Source organism: Lepidothrix coronata, unplaced genomic scaffold, assembly GCF_001604755.1.
Source record: "Lepidothrix coronata isolate B3197 unplaced genomic scaffold, Lepidothrix_coronata-1.0 Scaffold30, whole genome shotgun sequence".
Lineage (NCBI taxonomy): Eukaryota > Metazoa > Chordata > Aves > Passeriformes > Pipridae > Lepidothrix > Lepidothrix coronata.
The window spans coordinates 3,032,840-3,050,834 of record NW_016690210.1 but is presented as its reverse complement, the minus strand read 5'-3'; the positions used below and the strand labels follow the sequence as shown (position 1 = coordinate 3,050,834).

At 42.6% G+C, this 17,995-nt stretch overlaps 2 protein-coding genes across 4 annotated transcripts in view; one reads left to right on the top strand and one right to left on the bottom strand.

Annotated features, from left to right (window-relative positions):
- Positions 1-2,683, top strand: part of LOC108495390 (myelin-oligodendrocyte glycoprotein-like) — a 33,187-nt gene extending 30,504 nt beyond the window's left edge. For all 3 annotated transcript variants that reach the window (XM_017811047.1, XM_017811048.1, XM_017811046.1), the window contains one exon: positions 1,140-2,683. In XM_017811047.1, the coding sequence (XP_017666536.1) occupies positions 1,140-1,243 (104 nt within the window). In that variant the 3' untranslated portion in view covers positions 1,244-2,683. The remainder of the gene's footprint in view (positions 1-1,139) is intronic.
- A 7,331-nt stretch (positions 2,684-10,014) lies between these two features.
- Positions 10,015-17,281, bottom strand: CUNH21orf33 (chromosome unknown C21orf33 homolog). The gene is made up of 7 exons (XM_017810973.1): positions 17,082-17,281; positions 14,482-14,534; positions 13,609-13,722; positions 13,146-13,265; positions 11,971-12,063; positions 11,630-11,786; positions 10,015-10,977 (listed from the first exon to the last, which is right to left on the bottom strand). Exons 1-7 carry the CDS (start codon positions 17,196-17,198, stop codon positions 10,849-10,851), a joined length of 783 nt encoding a protein of 260 aa, XP_017666462.1. The 5' UTR covers positions 17,199-17,281; the 3' UTR covers positions 10,015-10,848.
- Positions 17,282-17,995: the final 714 nt, after the last annotated feature.

Below are 17,995 nucleotides of genomic sequence, written 5' to 3'. Positions count from 1 at the left end.
ACATTGATTGGCTTGATTGATTTGTTTTGCTTTGGCTACATTTCTGCTTTTTTGCTGGATTGATTATTTTTTCTAGTTATTTTTAAGAGCTGAATTGTATTGTCACTCTGCATGTCTTGCGAGACTCCGTCTGGGTCAATAAAATTTGTTTAACATTTTTTCTGGGAAAAATGAAATGGCCTTGGCATGGAAGAGGGCACAAGAGGCCAGGAGACTTGCTATAATCCTAATTTCAAAGTGTTACTGAGGACTACATGATGTTTACTTGCTCTCTACACTATAATATCACATACTTCTTCTAGGAAGAGGAGGGGAAAGCACCTTGACTAGTGATAATTTAACTACAGTGAGATACTGAAAGGTGATACCACAGTGATAGGAAGAGCCCTCAGGCTGTTGATATTGAAAACAATGTACAGCCTGATCTTCCAGGAAAAGGACTTGGATCTGAACACTTAAAGGAAAAATTTCTCTTTTGTTTAAGTCAGGAGTTCAAAATATTATTTTCCTGGTGTACTACACCCAGCACAGGCTGCAGGTTCCACTTGTGTCAAGGGTAATTTGTCCACTTGTGGGTTACATACAAATAGTGATACACAGTACTGCTACCACCTGAGCATCTGTAGCCTAGACTTTTTAACACTTATTACCATTATTTATGGACTCTTAATCACGGTGTCTACCTCAGACCCCGAGAAGGAAGAATAGTAATGTATTTTCATCCTAGAATCATAGAAGGGTTTGGTTTGGAAGGAATCTTTAAGATCATCCGGTTCCAGCCCCCTTGCCTTGGGCAGGGACACCTCCCTGTAGGCAACTGGCTGGTTGTTGTTTTTCGATCAGGATTTTAAACAATTCTTAGTCATCCAGAAAATTAAGTTGCATTCATTGTTGCTGAGTTTCTGGGCCTTTTCTACGACGGGGAAAAATTTATTTGTCACAGTACCTTGAGACTGGTTTTTCTGGATGGTGTGCATACACACAAAAGGGGAATTTTGAAAATGAGCCAAAATCCACATCAGTTTTACAAACACTCTTCCATCAATGCGCTCATGCAAAATGTATCACACAAATTTCAAATACACTTTTTGTCAAGTCACCACTTACATGCCAATTTTCTCTTTTTTTTAATTTTCCAGGACAGAGTCAGATTGCCTCCAGAAGCCCTCCTGAAACACCACGTCTGGCTGTGTTTTCCCTCTCTCTCCACCTCCTGGTCACACTGGGGGTTTGGCACTTGTAACCAGGGAAGCCAGCCTTGTCTTTGGGAAGTTCTCCTCACCAGGGGACCTCACTGGGCAGAACAGGCCTGTAGGTTCCAGAGCCACGTGACAGAAACACCAGTAGCTGAAAACAGACTGAGCACTGGGTGTTTATGTCCCACATTTGGTTCCAAAGAACCAAAGGCAGCAAAACTCTGAGGTGGTAAATCTGCTTTTTCATTTGGTTCTTGGAGTCCAGTTTTAGTGCTGCCAGTGTGAACGTTTTAATTTGTGGGTTTGCTTTAATGACAGGATAAAAGACTCACAAAACGACAGGGTCACATTATAACTGACCCTAGTGAGACATTTTGCTTAAGATCTCATCTGCTGTCCTTCAGAGACAGCTGAAAGGAGGAGCAGGAGTAATCACCCTCTGTGTCAGACAAAAACTGGAAGTTGCAAGGCCCTCCCATTTTGTGAAACATAAAAGAAGGAAACCTTGTGAAACTGCAGCCTGTGGAACTTTAGCTTCTGTGTTCACTCTTCAGCATCATGGGCCATCAGTAAGAACACTTTTTTTCCACAAGAAATATAGTATTTCTTCAGCGGAAGGGTGAAGCTGATTGAGAAAGAGTCTGGAAGTTCATAAAACATCAACAGAAGGAAGGAAGTGATGTATTACTACAAAGTCCACTTCTAAATCAGCCAAAAAGCATTAGAAGGCTGAATTCAGTATTTTCTCTTTTTGTCATGAAGCACTGCAAAGCTGGATACTTAAGCTGAAACTGTGCAATAAGAAATTGTTACTGTGACAATGTAACTTAGTTAAAAAGAGCACCTTTTGGGGGGGGGGAAGTATGTAAAAATTCATCAGAATCATTGTAACTGACACCTATGCAAACTAAATAGGTTTATTTCTGGAAATGTTTGATTCAGGTAGCATAGATGGTCCTGTGTAAAACTTAGGTTGGAAGGATCCTGCATACAAACAAAGTGCAGAAGTTTTGTTTCAGGCCAGAACTGCAACTACCCTATTTCACAGCCAAAAAGCACCCAGAGGACAGAACCACTCCCCTGGGCTGGTGATCAGCAGTGGCTGCAACACTTCCCTCCTGGCCGAGCCCTCGAACAGGGGGAGTGATTCATAAGGACTTGCATGAAGTCATTTTGATTTGGAACAGTTGCACCTTTTTCTTTCAAAGGAAAGAGAGGAAGGGAATAGAGTAAAATAGAACTTAAAACGTTATCCATTGAGGTAAAGGAGATGGTCACCTTTGACTTTTTTAACAAAGAGCCCTTTCCCCATGGTGGGGAAGAGAGACAACATCCCACGCTCAGACTGTGCTGCTGTTGCAGTGAAGCTCAGCAGGTACTTGGCTACCCTGGGTACAGAGCAGCTCAGTGCAACAGCTGGGGTTCCCCTTCACAGAAGGATTTGAATGTAAGAATTGTACATACTGTGATTGTCTTTTTGTGTCCTACCCTCCAAACATCTGTCTCAGATTTCATGTATTTTTCAAAACAAAATTTGATTAAAAATAAAAACATAAAACAAAACCAAAAACCTGGATGAGAGCAATCCTTTGGTCTACAAGAGTTATTTATTTGTATTCCAGTTGTTCCTACAATCAGCAAGGCTCCTCTGCAATCAGAAAGTCCAAAAGGTGATATCTGGTTAGATCTGTTGGTCCTAAAGTCTGAACTGCCCGCCCTCATCTCAGGGACCATATGACTTCTAAAAATCTATTAACCACTCAAGCAGCCCTCCACTTTACAAAAGGTGTAGAATCACAGAATTGTTTAGGTTGGAAAAGATCTCTAAATGTCATCAAGTCCAACAATTAACCCAGCACTGCCAAGACCACCACTAAACCAGGTCCCTAAGCGCCACATCTACAGATCTTTTAATTACCTGCAGGGATGGTGACTCCACCACTTCTCTGAGCAGTCTGTTCAAATGTCTGACTGCCCTTTCCATGAGGATTTATTCCTAATATCTACTCAAAACTGCACCTCCCCTGGTGCAACTTGAGGCTGTTTCCTCTCATCCTCTCCCTTGTTACCTGGGAGCAGAGCCCGACCCCCACTTGGCTACAACCTCCTTTCAGGTGTCTGTGGAGAGCAATAAGGTCTCCCCTGAGCTTCCTTTTCTCCAGGTTATCACCACCAGTTCCCCTCAACCATTCCTCATAAAACTTGTGCTCCAGATCCTTCGCCAGCTCCATTGTTCTTCTCAAGGAAGGTTTGTTTTCTTCTAAAGGAAGGTCTGCTCTTCAATGGAAGGCCTTTGGGGTGCTGGCCTCGAGGCGGTCCCCGTGCCCCAAAGGATGTGGGGCTGTGCCTGCCCTTGGTGGCCATGCACTGGACACAGCTGGGAATGGCAGTGGGATGAAATTACTGATGAGGTTATTCACATGCAAAGGAGCATCTTTTTTTTTTCTTTTATATTAATGAAAGAAATGATGAAAACCAATCCTCTAGCAGACGCTCAGTGATTAATTGGTCTGCAAAACTGGTGCAATGAGTGCAGAAAGCTGCCTGGTTATGTCTGCTCAGTTAAAGAATCTCAGCATTTTGATGCCAGCTGTGTGTGGAGAGACAGGACCTCACATGGGTCCAAACATGGCTCTGATGGACCATCAGGCAGAGAGAGACTAAAGACAAATTCCTTGCCAGCAGTACCCCCGTCCAGAGGGCTGGTAGGAAAATGCAGTCTGTCAGGAGCAAGGACTTCACACCATATCTAATTTATCAGCTAAAGCCCGTGTTTTGAGTCACACTTGAAAACAAACGGGGAGCCAGTGCATTTTAAGACCACACTTCCCTCTTTGCAAAGGGCCCCACGAGACAAAGGGATGTTGAAAAAGCACATCCTGCAATAATTTGTTTTAGCTGTACTAATTGCATTCCCATACAGTGCTGTATCTAGCAAGAATCCAGACTGGAATTATAAAATTCTTTGATCACTGCACTGACTGCCACATCAAAAAAGGCAGGTCACATCTTTTAGCCATTGCAGATGGATATTTTTTCAGACATGGACGTGTAACTTGGCCATCTTCTTCCTTTAACGATCTCTTCACCTCCTCTCCCCTCTCTTCTCCTTTCCCTTTACCCTTTCCATTTTCCTTAAACCTTTTCCCTTAACCTTTCTTTTCTAAACTATGGCCAGATCTTGGGTTTATATCTCATCTCAGGTGCCTTCCAGTCACACTGTACAGAAGCCATCTAAAACCTCTCTCTCCAATTCCTCCCCACACCAGTCACACAGCTCTGTCTTTCACCTCTTTTAGACTGACAGGCACTGTGTGAATGCTGATTTAGCCTTTAGTAATTACATACTAAGAACAGCATTTTTCTCCACTTTTACATGGCATTAAAAAGGTGTTTCCATATTTTTTGAGGAAGGAAAGACCTTTGACAAGAGTCACAAATAAAAATTGCAACAAAATCGTTTAAATTCAACTAATAAATAGGCATTAAGCACATTTGCACAGGGGTTCACCTGTATTAATACTCAAAGGCAAATGGTAAAAGACAACTTCTTGAATAAAGCCAATAGGTTCAGCTCCAAAAACACTTTGCAGGACTCATATCATAAAGGTTACAAGTGGTAACAGGATTTTATTGCATTTTTCTCAGTCTGTTTCAGAGCAGATGCTCACAAGCATTAACACGTAGCCAGGAACAGGGTGATGCAATCCCCACTTTAGCCTGAAGAAACAGAACTTGAAGCCTGGCAAAGTCACAAAGAACTTGAAGCCACAGAAAGTCACAAAGCTCTCGTGGTGTGGGGAGCCAGATGCATGATTATTATTATTATGGAAAAAATATAAAACTTTGCCGGAAACAGGAAACTGACTGATGCACAAAGATGTCCCCAAGAACATACTGAAAATTTTTCAGAATGTGATTTTTCTCTCTCTTTTTTATTTCTGATAATAAATTTCTTTCACTTGAATTTTTAAGTTGGCATGAAAAAAAAAAAAAAGAAAAAAACCAGAATATTCCCACATCTGTTTTTTAATAATTTTTCTCTCTTTTTTTTCCCTCTAAATTACTTTTTTTGTCTCAGCCTTTGAGAAGAAAGGGCTATCATCAATGTCACATATCACTAAACATGATACCCTCACAGTATGGCACAAGAACACAGGCTGAGCAGTTCCTGTCTCCTGAAGAGCAAGAATTTTAAGAATGAGGATCTGAATTTTAAGAAGAGGAAGAGGAGGAGGAGGAGGAGGTGCATGGTATTTTCCAAATTATTACACTTCCTGACACCAATCCTTTTTGCCCTCCAAAAATTGCTCTGCTGTGCTTCTTGGCCAGAGATGGGAAAGAGAAACTGAGCCAGGGCACAAGTGGTGACCCGGAGGTGCAAGAGCAGCAGGTAAGAACTGAGCTGCAAGGGAACAGAGGAGCCCTGACAGGGGCTGTGCTCAGTGATACAGAGGACAGAAATAACACATTTATTTCATTGTTGTATCATCCATCTGTTTTTAAATAGAATTACTGCTGTGATTTCTGTGTTCTGCTTGGTGCTGTATGAGCACCTCCACTCAAAAGTGTGAGCTGTGTGACTATAGAAGGGCCTGGATGCCCTCTACATGTTGTTTACAACTCTACTGTTTAGTACTCAGATTTGCAGCAGCACTTGGGATGTTTAAACATCCCTGTTTATTATATTTTCCCAGAGCTGTAGTTAAAGCCATTCCCAGGGGTTATGTATGACTGTCTTTCAGATTTCCTGGGAGAAGTTTTGAATGACTGGCAGACCTTGACTTGTCCTTCCTTCTCTGGGTGGTGACACAGCAAGTGTCTGTCTTGAAAGTTCACTCAACATGCAGAACATGGGTAGCACATACTTCTTGTGGTTTTTTTCCCGTTTCATTGTGAACAAGAGGGACAGCTTTGAAAACTAATGAGTACAATAACAATTCACACATTTAAGGAGGAGGAATCCCCACTTCTCCCACTTCTAGTACCTTGGTGGCCCACACCTCCGTATTCCATATGGCAAGAGCATAAGGCTGATAATCTGCTACAGTAAAGGAATTTTTAAGATGTCCTTGTACATTATTCTTGCCAAAGAATGGCTGTAAAAGTGAGCTCATTTTTTCATCTTTGAAAGGGACACTGGTAAGAGACAAAAAGGAGTTAGTCTGCTCATCTTGTACTTTATCTAAGTTCACAGTGAGGCCAGATTAACTGGTTAGTGTTTCCCTCTGTGAGCTCCCTTTCGTTCAATATGATGTATGGAAATGGCTCATATAGAACATCAGCGAGACATAAGTGTGGATATACTTGATACAGAATCATAGAATGTTAAGGGTTGGAAGTGACCTTAAAGATCATCTAGCTCCAAACCCTCTGCCATGGGTGGGGACACCTCTCACCATTAATTCAGCTAAGCCTGAGGACAGTCATTCCCATAATATGACACTCAGCAGTTGAGCAGAGTACTAAAAAATACTGAAAACAAGCAAGGAAGGTGATTATTTTAAATATGCATCATGAAATCATGTGTCTCTGGGTGCTGCAATCCTTGCTGCAACTTCTGTTTCAGCTTCTGGGATAGTCCAAGTTTAGCCCCTTCTCTTCCCCTCCCTCTCTCTCTTTCTGCAGAGATGTTGATATCACTGAAATCACCCTGGAGAAAACAACCAAATATCAGCTCCTTAATTCTTTTGAGGGCTAAGGCTGACCCACACCACATGCGAGCTTCCCCTCAGCCACTTCAAGCCACAGAAAGGAGGAAGAAAACCAGCTCAAACAAAAGGCTCAAGCCCTGGAATGCAGGCAATGCTCAATTATTTGCAGATGGAGGATTGTCTAAGCTCCCACTCTGAAGAAAAAAAAAAAACGCACATACATAAAAGATACTGCTAGCTTGGAAACACACAGATGCTTCAGGAAACAGTGTGTTTCCTTCAAGGGGTATTTCTTGGCCTGATAAAAGTCCCTCCCTACAAACCTTGGTAATAGGTCATCTGGGCTATAACAGGTCATCTGGGCTATAACAGCACTAGTATTTAAAAAACAAACAAGTGACAAAACAACCCCCTCCAAAGCACCCCATTAAACCAAACCAAACCAAACCAAACCAAACCAAACCAAAATAAAACAAAGCCCACTGTGTATTTTTATGACTTTATACTACACTGCTCCTCATTTTTTCAGTTATAGATATCACAGGAAGGGTTTAGAGCTTAATCTATGTATATTTGCTATTATACTTTCAGGGGGATAAATAAAAGGTAACTGTGCTGAAGAAATGAGTCTTAGCAAGACAGTGTGACAAATGCATTCATTGCAATGGAATAAGATGCCTTATTTATTTTTGTTAAACCAGTAGGAAGCAATATTTGTTTTACTCTCTCTATGCCTCCAAAATGTCAAGAAAACAGTCATACAGAGCTGTCCTACTTTCCAGCTGTCCTACAGCTGGAATATTGTGCCTGGGTAAATGAAACCCCGCACAGAACATTGTTCACCAAGTGCCCTCTGCTGGCTTTTTATTCCCAGAAAAAAAGTGTCTCTATTGTAGCCACAAACCAAAGGGTAAAAACGAAAAGGGCTTTTCAATCCCCAACCCTTATTTCTGCTTTTAGAAGAGAAAAGCACTGCTGTCAAATTTGTGAGCACTTGCAACAACCCACAGAGCAACATTTCATAAAACTGGGTTTGTGTGGAACCGCAAAGGAGGCAAAAAGGGGCAGGAAGAAACACAACTCCTCCCAAACCCCTAAAGTTAACCCTATCACAGCTCTAGAAAAACAACACAAGCAGGAACACATTTATTACAACTGCCTTTCAGCAGGACAAAGCTCTTAAATGCTTCCTGAAGATAAGAAATGTCAGGAATCCATAAGCCAGGTGTTCTGTGCCTCCTCGTGGAGGCTTGGAGAAGCCTCTTTCACTCCTTACTTCTGATGGCATTTAGCAGAACATATTAATCATAAACTTCTATTCACTTAGCTCAAAGTAGCAAACCCCTCACTAGCTCCTAATAGCCCTTTGGAAGGAAAGGAAAGGAAAAACCCAGCTTGGCAAGCAAATGTCTCTATTAATAATTCTCAAAACGCACATGGAATTTCCCTCCAAATTTACACTGGCTGAAATCCAAGATGACAATCCTATCTCTTCTGCTGAAGTAAGACAGTCTTCTATCAATAAAACAAAAAGAAAATACCTTGAAAAATGTGCGTATCAAAGGTTTGTAGTCAGACATTACTGTGAAATTAGAGAGAATGAAAAAAAGGCAATTCTGCTACATGATTCTTTCTCCCTTAAAAAAACATTTTGTCTAAATTCAGAGAAATTAAATAAAGGTAAAAAGAAGGTCTGAAAGGTGAGTATATCTGAAAATAAAACTTTGTCCTTGATTTCCCCGGTCCACATTTTTGTCCCATCCCCAGTAAATGCCCAAGCTTCTAGCACTGACAACAGCATGGGTAGCTTGCTTTTTGCAACTACCTTGAAAGATGTTTCAGGCCCTGAGGAGGAGCTGGATCCTTAGTAACCCTTCTTACAACTCACAGCCCCAGCCCTCAAACAGTCACTGGTTTGAGGCCATCATTTGAGAGTGTTGCTGTTGTTTAGCAGTGAGCTCACATTAGGTGAGCTGTTCAATTTGCACAGTTGATTGTCAGCATATGCTACTGTGACAATCCAGCCTGGAAGTCACCAAGTCAGGGATGAACATGAAGGTATACAGAGGATTATTGGCATCTTCATGGCTTGGGTGTCTGGATTCCAGGAAGAATGTCAGAGGACTGTAAAGAGGCCCCATCTGGATGATCTAACCAGCAACATGCAACAGCTGGTCACTGCATGGTAACAGCAATGTTTTCAAAAAATCATCATTTGTCAGGGCACCTGAATCTGAGATTCAGAATCTAAGAAAGCTTTGTGCCACCACAGCTGCACTTACCATGGGAGAAACCCTAAATTCATACACAGAACCCTGCTGTGGCGAGGGAGTTAATGGGAAGATTTAACTCAGAGGAAGAGTTGAGCTCAATTTAGATCACTCTTGAAGCAGAGGGGTACTGTTAACACAGGCAGCAGCTGTTCTCCCTCTGCCCTGGGGATTTCAATACCATTTCTGTTTTGTGATACTTTCTTATGTTACCAAATTTCTTTTAAAACTCCTGTTGATGTAGGAAAGACATTCACTTTAAAGAGTTTTTACATTTTATATGAACAATGACCTCCCATATTTTGCTAAGCCTCTGTGTATAAAATTGATACTAAAAACATCCACTTTGTACAAGCAAAACTCAGAGGAAAGTTTTTGCATTCAATTATATATAGGCAGTGTTTTAAATTCTGTTTCTTACCAACTTGATAATTTCATGAAGAATTTGATGGATAAGCAAAAAAGATTTCAGAGAATGTCCAAAATCCACTTCATGAACCATGCCTGCTACCATGACGACTTGGTTTCTGTGTGTGATTCCTCACTGGATGTGATGATCTGCACAGGGAATCTCTAGGAAATCCCCCAAGAAAACACTGCCAGCTTTGAAGAAGAAAATCCAAATCATCTAAATCCAAATGTGGGGTTTTTTTAGCGACAAAAAATTAGAGGCTCCAGAAGAAAAAAAAAATGCTCATTCCATGAACACTGACTGAGCAAGCTGAGCATGCCCAACATTCATACTGGAACTTCACTCCTTCTCTTTGTCATTTCATAATGCAATTTCACAGTTTCTGCTGGATTCTATATGAAAAAATGTACCAAAGAAGTGAACTGAAATGCAGAAAAACTGCTAAAATGCACCAGTCAAACAAAAGTGAAGCGACAAGGATGACATAAAGGCAGAAATTAATTTATTTATACATCATTATTCCAGACATTCAATAGTATTTCTTTGGAGAAAGCTTTATTACCCTAAAGCAGGGGAGGTTGGGATAATTTGAGGCTGCTTTTTCCACTCACTACTAGTCATACAACTGCTTTAACACGGATACTGTCCTTAAAAGTTGTGCCTCACATCAGCGGATATTTTCTCCTTCATTTCAAGACCTTTTAAAACTATAATGGGCCAATGGATGAATTTTTCAAAGTGCTACTCTTGTGGCAGTTGTGTCCTGCTGCTGACTGATATTCAAAATAGCTTTTTAATTAATACCAAGCTAAATTAAGACGTGGAAGATGTCTATTCCCTCAACAGCTGATCCTGGCTTGTAGTTCACAGACACAGGCCTGAGCAGATAAACCTTGAACCATGCACTCATTCCTTTCTATTCCCATTCTTCAATCACCACATGTGCTGCCACTACATGTGACAAAATATCTGCCCTCAGCTTCTGAAAGGGCCTCCAAGTCTCTTTTTGCCCTGTTAGAACTGGCTTGACACTGGTGCATCGAGAGGACTTGTTCCAGAACACACCCACACGGCTCTCTCCAGCTGGAAAAGGTCCAAAAAAATGCTCTGTGTCTCGGGCCAGGCTCCTTGTCCTCTGTAAGGCCCCTCCCTCAGAAAGGCATGGAAATTCCTGCAGCTGGTAATCAATCAGCTTGGTATCAGCATTCACTAGAGTGTGAGCAGGTCAAGCAGGTGAAAATGTTTCCATTGGTCCATGATATATTTGATACTATGCCCTAAATTTAAACATTTCTGGTGTTGTTGTTGTTTTTTTTTTATTTGCCAGTTAGTTTTAGCACGTTCTTTACCATTGCCCCAATGCCATCGAAGATATTGTGTAATTCTGTTTCACACATAAATGCTGGGGTAGTCACCACCTTGTTTTTTGTATCCACGTGAGCTTCGTAAAAGGGAGTTAAGGAAAACACAGACATTTTGTGTCTGCAAAATGAACCAGCACTGACAAAACCTCACAACTCCACTATCCTATAAAAAAGCACCTCCAAATACATTATACCACTCAGTTGCAAAGACAGCTGCAGCCTATAATCCAAGATTGTAGAAGCTATTTTTGCCAGAAATACAAACACCACAAGAGAAATCTGTGGAAACACAAGAAAACCTACAAAATTCACTGACTGTCATAAGTTGTCTTTGAGTACAGTCTGATTGCAGCATTAGCCTTCAGGAAAAGAACAAAGACCTCAAAGAGAACCAACCAGTTGTAACTTGTGCAAGTTTTATGTGCAGACTCACTCAGTGCATTTCCAGGTGTCCAGGTGTTTTATGTGCAGACTCACTTAGTGCATTTCCAGGTGTCCAAGGGAGTTCCAAGGCAACAACTGAGAATGATACTCTGACTCACAGCTGTGCAATTACACAGCTGTGCACAGAAGACACTGTTTCTAATCCTGCACTGGATCACATGCTATCTGCTTTACACTAAATATTCCCATGAAACTCTAAGTGGAAAAGCCCAGATCCTACATATATTCATTCCTTTAATGACACATTTCCAAACTGTCTCTCAACACGAAAATTATCAGGAAAGGATATAGTTACTTCTTTCACACAGTGCTTTGCTCCCAGCTCTTTGATGGCTCCTGCAGTCCCAGCATAAGGCCACTTGCCACCTTCCTCTTCTTCGTGGCCCACAGTTACTTCAGCACCAGAGAGAACCTTTGCTGCCAACACTGGGGAAATGCAGCACAGGCTGCAACAGAAGGAATTGTAATTCTACACTCTTTCAAAACTTGCTAATAACTGAAAAGATTCAAATGGACACAGCCTTACACATCTGAAAGACATCACAAGGCAACTTCCACTCAGAATTTTCTTAGCTGCTTCTTTGACAAACACCTACACACACACACACACATCTTGAAAAACATACGTACCCAATAGGTTTGCCTGCTTTGTGGAAGTCCTTCAAGACTCGTTCAACTTCTCTGTTCACCTTGCAATCTTTCCCATCAACAGCAAAGGTTGATCTGTCACAGGAAGAAACTTTATACATAACTCAGTATAAACCTACAGAGGTATCTGCCCTGAGACTGGCTCCTAAGGGTCATCACAAACTTAACAGCTTCTAAAAGGTGGTTGAAAAAGTCTCTAGCTGACCATCAATGCTTTAGCCAAAATGCTTCACTTCCAAGGCTTCGGTTTGTCAGAAAGCTCCTTACTTGATATAAACATCTAGAAACAAGAATTATGAAATCAGCTCTCTAGGATTACTGAGAAGTGGAACAGAAATCTTTTCAAAGAAGAAAAAAACATAAAGAAGAAAAGGGAAATAACATTCATGTTTCTCAAAGCTTAAAAAAAGCCAGGTTTTTTCAACTAGCTATTGTATTATCATTACTAAGGCAAGGGGGGATTTTTTTGGTAGGCAGAGAGGAAGAAACAGAATAATAACACTACAAACACCTGAAAATATTGAAGTTCTACCTTCACTTCCCTCAGTCCCAAAATGAAACACCTCTAGGTGTAGGAAAATACATAAACTCCAGAATTCTCACCATCATTGTTCAGAAAATTTAAAACAAGACAATGGTAAGACTTTAAAAGGAGTTTTGCTTTTGAAGTAGGAATTACATATGTAGTAAATAAGGCCATTTATTGCTTCCTGATTTTACTGTGTGAATCACAGTTCTCGGAATCACAGAATGGTTTGGGTTGCAAGGGACCTTAAAGATCATCCAGTTTCAATTCCTCTGTGGAAGGTGTCCCCCATGGGCAGGGACACCTTCCACTAGACCAGGTTGCTCAGAGCTCCATCCAACCTGGCCTTGAACACTTCCAGGGATGGGGCATCCACAGTTTCTCTGGACAACCTGTTCCAGTGCCTCACCACCCTCACAGTAAAGAAATTTTTCCTAATATGAAGCCACTTGCCCTCGTCCTGCCACTCCAGGCCCTTGTAAAAAGTCCTTGTCCATCTTTTCTGTAGGCTCCTTTCAGGCACTGGAAGGCTGCAATTAGGTCACCCCAAAGCCTTCTCTTCTCCAGGCTCATTACCAAAAGTTAATTAGGAATATTTAGTTGAGGAGTCTAATGCTTAGTTGGCACTCACAAGTTTTTGGCAGCTCCAAATCCACCAGGGAATATCACAGCATCATGGTCTGCTGTGGTCAGCTTAGCCAGGCTTGCAATTTTACCACGAGCTATTCTTGCAGACTCCACTAAAACATTCCTTGAAGAACCAGAAATAAAACAATGAGATAAACTAAGAATCTGCACACAGAATAGCATGAATAAAGATTTGTCAGAGGACAAGGAGGAAGGGAGGAAGCAGGAACAACAGTAGTATTTAATAATTGAAGTTACTGATACTTCTAAAATACTACTACTGGAAAACACAGGCACTGAGAGACTGTATAATAGAGTCCAGAAAACTCATTTAATATTTTCTCTCCAAACAAAACACCAGATGCATTCAGCAAAGGCATTCAGCAAAGTGCTACAAGTGCAGTCTGAAGACTGTCTAAGAGACTGAAGCTCAGCAGTCACGGAAAACACATGAAACACAGACTTACCTTGACTCAGCTTCAGCTGGTTGCCCCTTACTGTGGTCGATGACATGCATCTGAGGAACATCTGGAGCATACATGTGAACCTCAGCTCCCCCACGACTAAGGTGCACCAGCACACTACAAAAAGGAGATAAAACACGCAGAAAACCTTAAAAGAGAGGCTTTACCTGGCCCCTAAGTCTTGCTACAAATATTCCACCACCTGATTTTGAAAGAAGAGGAAAAAAAGACACATCCTACCAAAGCATACTGAGCACATAGAAGCAAAATCCCTGTATGGAACATCACAGTGCAGAGCAGAACACAAAGCCAGTTGGGAGGAAGGGTCAGGTAAGCTGGAGACAAGTAATTTTGTTTGGTGCTTCTAAGAAGGCAACCAGGAACAATAAAAGCTTCCTTTCTCCAATTCCCAAGATGTTATGGAAGAGTCCCACACTTAACATACCCATGTGTACATTTAACCTAGGCCTAGATGAAACATCTCTTATTAATTCACAGTAGGAGTTAATAATTCAACTCAAGTATTAACAATTCAACAAAAAGTAGTAACAAGAACAGAAACTCAAAGTGATTATGAAATTAAGCCTGTACTTAATTCTCTTGAGAGTGACTCTGGAACTCTGAATTTCTGCTTCTGAAGAAAATACTCTCAAACTCTTTGCACTGGCATCACACACATTGTGTTGCATCTTCGGACAATCACTGAGTAGTGCAAGAACACAGCCTGAGCTCCCAGTTATGCTGTGAGGAAACTGTGAAGCTTCATCATACATCTTTCAGGGTAATTTTGATGGCCAGAGACAGCAAAACTAAATTAAACAGACTGCTGCAGTGTAACAGAGACTGTTCTGGAGCCTATCTCATAAAGCAACTTACGCCGAAGCCTCGTGGATTTCTGTGCCATCGTAGACGCCACAACCAGACAGGACCTGCAGTGAGAAAATCAAGAGAGTATTTCAGGTGACACAAAACTTCCTACAGGATCTTTCACAAGGTAAGATGAAAACAGACAAACAAAAAGGATCAACAAACAACAAAAAGACCTCCCTTCATCCCCCAGAAGAACAACTTGGCAACAAGCTCTTTACTAATCCAGTGAGCATGCTGCTGTGAGCACTGGAGTCACCCTTTGACACACTGCAGAGCTGGCATTTCCTATTTATAGCAACCCATCACAGGGGTCACAAATAACCAGTGTTTATTTCCTGGCTTATACATTTATTCCCCAGTTAATAAACTGACGTGTTATCCTTAGGTATGTTTTTACTGTGCACACAGTGGGTTGTTCTCAAGGTCATACTTCTTTTCAATGAAGTGTCCACATTGATGTGAAACACCTTCTCAGCCAGATGCTCATCAGTCACAAGTGGGATAAAAGTGCACTTCGAGGTGGCACTGAGAATAAACTACTTTACCTGCTGCTGTATTTTGTCTGAGGATCTGCATCAGAGATCAACAGCTAAATCACTTTGAATGCAATAGTGCAATTATGCTGTATTAGCCATGCTTTTCCTTAATAATACTGGTAATAATACCTTAAATTTGTTTATACACACTGGAGGATAAAAAGCACAAACAATCATCTACCTTTGAGTGAGTGGAGAGTCTTTGACAAAGTAGAAAAGGAAAAAACATTTTTAAAAAAACAGGGGGAAAAACCATTATAATAACAAAATAAACCCAAAAAAATCCGAAGGATTATGTAGTTCCTGAAAGTATATTGATGAACTCTTATGGGGTTTTTTATTTGGTTGTTTGTTTTGAAAGAAAAAAAATCCAGTTAGGAAGTCAATTTCCTTTCCTCTTTTTTTTTTTTTCTTCTTTTTCACTTTACTCTTCCCTCCTGGTTTTACCTCAGTTTTTTGAAGCTCTAAAGTTTTTAATCACAGACACATGAACAGAAACCCAGAACTGAAACTGTCTTACTTAGAAATGTTAAAAATGTTACACTTGAAGGGGCTTTCAGGCCCCAATACCCAGTTCTCTGCTCTCAGGGGCATGACATGCCACCACCACTTCACCAAATGAGCAAAATCCATGAATGTTCTTCTGTCCATGTTAATCCTGTTCTGATATTTAAGAGCTGCCTTTGACTTCACAACCTTTTTATTTTGTCTTTCATTTATTTTAGAGTGAAAAACAGATAAGCAACTGTGCTGTAATTATCTTTCATAAGCAACACTTTTTAAATGTTGTTGAAACTCACTGAAACCGAAATACTAAAGCACTGTCCTCTTCTGTTATTTCAGTACTTGTTGCCAAATCTGTTTCCTACCTTAGTCAGAAATTTATGTCACTAAATGTCAAAAATAACATTTGGTTTCCCCTCTCTATTTAAAAAGCTGTGACTTTCTAAAATGACAGCATTCCTGGTGGGTTACCTGTTAGCCATTTGGACCACCATTCTGCCCATTCCAGAGCCAACTCTGCCCCAAACAGACTTCTTTGTGCAGGTAATGCCTTCTTATCTCTTTATGTTTGATGCCATCTAGATTACACAAAGCTCAAGCCTCAAGGGCTGTTCACTGAGCTCCAAAATTGTGTCCAGATGGGACACTACCTACAGCCTTGATTTTCCTTTGGCAACCTCTGGCTCCTCCATCTCCTGGCTTTCTTTTGTATCTGTGACATGCTTTACCTCCTTCCTGCAGAAGAGCACGACCCAGCCTAAATATTTTCCTGTGCGCTCTCAGAACCTCCCCCAGTCACATTATAAACTATTTCAAGTTCTCCTGGGCTCCTCAGTACAAGAGAAACATGGAGTTGCTAAAGCAGGTCCAGCAGAGGGAAACGAGGATGATTGAGGGACTGGAGCACACCTCTTATGAATAAAGGCTGAGGGAGCTGGGGCTGTTCAGCCTCGAGAAGAGACGCTGAGAGGGGACCTCCCCCATGTCTGTAGGGTCTGCACGGAGGGGGCAGAGGATGGACCAGGCTCTGCTCGGGGGGACCCAGCAATGGGACAAGAGGAACGGGCAGGAACTGATGCCCAGGAAGTTCCACCTGGACATGAGGATGAACTTCTTTGCTGTGCAGTGACCGAGCACTGAACAGACACCAGAGAGGCCGTGTAGTCTCCCTCACTGGAGATATTCCAGAACCGTCTGGACACAATCCTCTGGGATGGCCCTGCTTGAGCAGGGAGGTGGGACCAGATGACCCACTGCGGTCCCTTCCAACCATTCTGTGGTTCTTTATAAACCAACTCCAGGCCAACAACAACTCCACAGACGCCAATTTTTACGCGTTCCGCACTCCTGCTCTGCCTTCCTCCAAGTTTCTCAGCTCTAGGTGGGTTTCTCTTCCCGAATTCAGCCTCTCCCGAGGGTTTCCAGCTGCCGCAGTCACCGGGCGAGCCTTTCCCGGCCCCTTCCTTGCACCCGCCCCACCGCTGGAGAAACCCCCCTGCAGAGGGTGAGAAATAAACCAAGGCGCTTCCCCTCAGCGCGGCCCCCGCGGCTCCTCCATTAACTCACCACAGCGACGCGGGCGGAGCGGCGGCGCCGGGCGGAGCAGTGGAAGGAGGCGAGGCCGGCGGGTCCCGCCGCCCGCCGCAGAGCGGTGCACAGGGCCGGGCCGCGGGAGCTCAGCATGGCCAGGCGGCGGGAGAAGGGAGCGGAGGAACCGGGAGCAGGAACGGGGAGCAGGTCAGGAGAAGGCGGGCGCGGGAGGGCCGCGCTCAGAGGCCGCCGCGCCCTTGGCGGCGCCCCCTGGAGGCGCGGAGGGGCCCCTGAGGGCCCTTGTTGCCTTCCCGAGCCTCCTTTACTGGGAATAACAGTAAAAAAACCCAAAAAACCATGGAAATAAGCCCTCGGGACTTGTTTTGAACACAAGCCTTGCAGCAAGAGGCACCCTAGGCCAGAGCTGTTAAGGAAAAGGGGGTAAACAACACACAGGGACAGCCGCATTGCTGCCTCTCAGGGACCCTGTGAAATACTGGTTTTTAGTGTTTCTTTTACCCTTCCCATTTGGTTTTTACTTTTTCCTTCTTTATTAAGGAAACCAAACTACGGACATCATGAGAAATTTCCTCACCGAAAGCGTTGTGAAGCGTTGGAATGGGCTGCCCCGGGGGGAGTGGTGGATTCACCATCCCTGGAGGTGCTTTTGGACGTGGCACTTTGTGCATGGTCTGGGTGACAAGGTGGTGATCGGTCAAAGGTTGGACTCGATGATCTTGGAGGTCTTTTCCAACCTATTTCATTCTGTGATATGTATAAGAAAGACAGTCCTGCTGAAATACACACAGACATCTGTATTTGATGTCAAGGTGCAAGTCTACACGTGTGGTCTCCACCTGCCCTGGAGGAAGGTAGGGAAGGGTTGCTGCTTCCAAGCCTGGCTCCAGCCAACCCAGAGGCTGTCAGGCTCACAAACCACACCAGCAAGC

Coding starts and splice junctions, on each gene's coding strand:
- CUNH21orf33 (XM_017810973.1), bottom strand. CDS start 17,198: ATGCTGAGCTCCCGCGGCCCGGCCCTGTGCACCGCTCTGCGGCGGGCG. Junction 14,535..17,081: donor GCTCCGCCCGCGTCGCTGTG/GTGAGTTAATGG, acceptor TTCTCACTGCAG/GTCCTGTCTGGTTGTGGCGT. Junction 13,266..13,608: donor CCAGCTGAAGCTGAGTCAAG/GTAAGTCTGTGT, acceptor TGGTTCTTCAAG/GAATGTTTTAGTGGAGTCTG.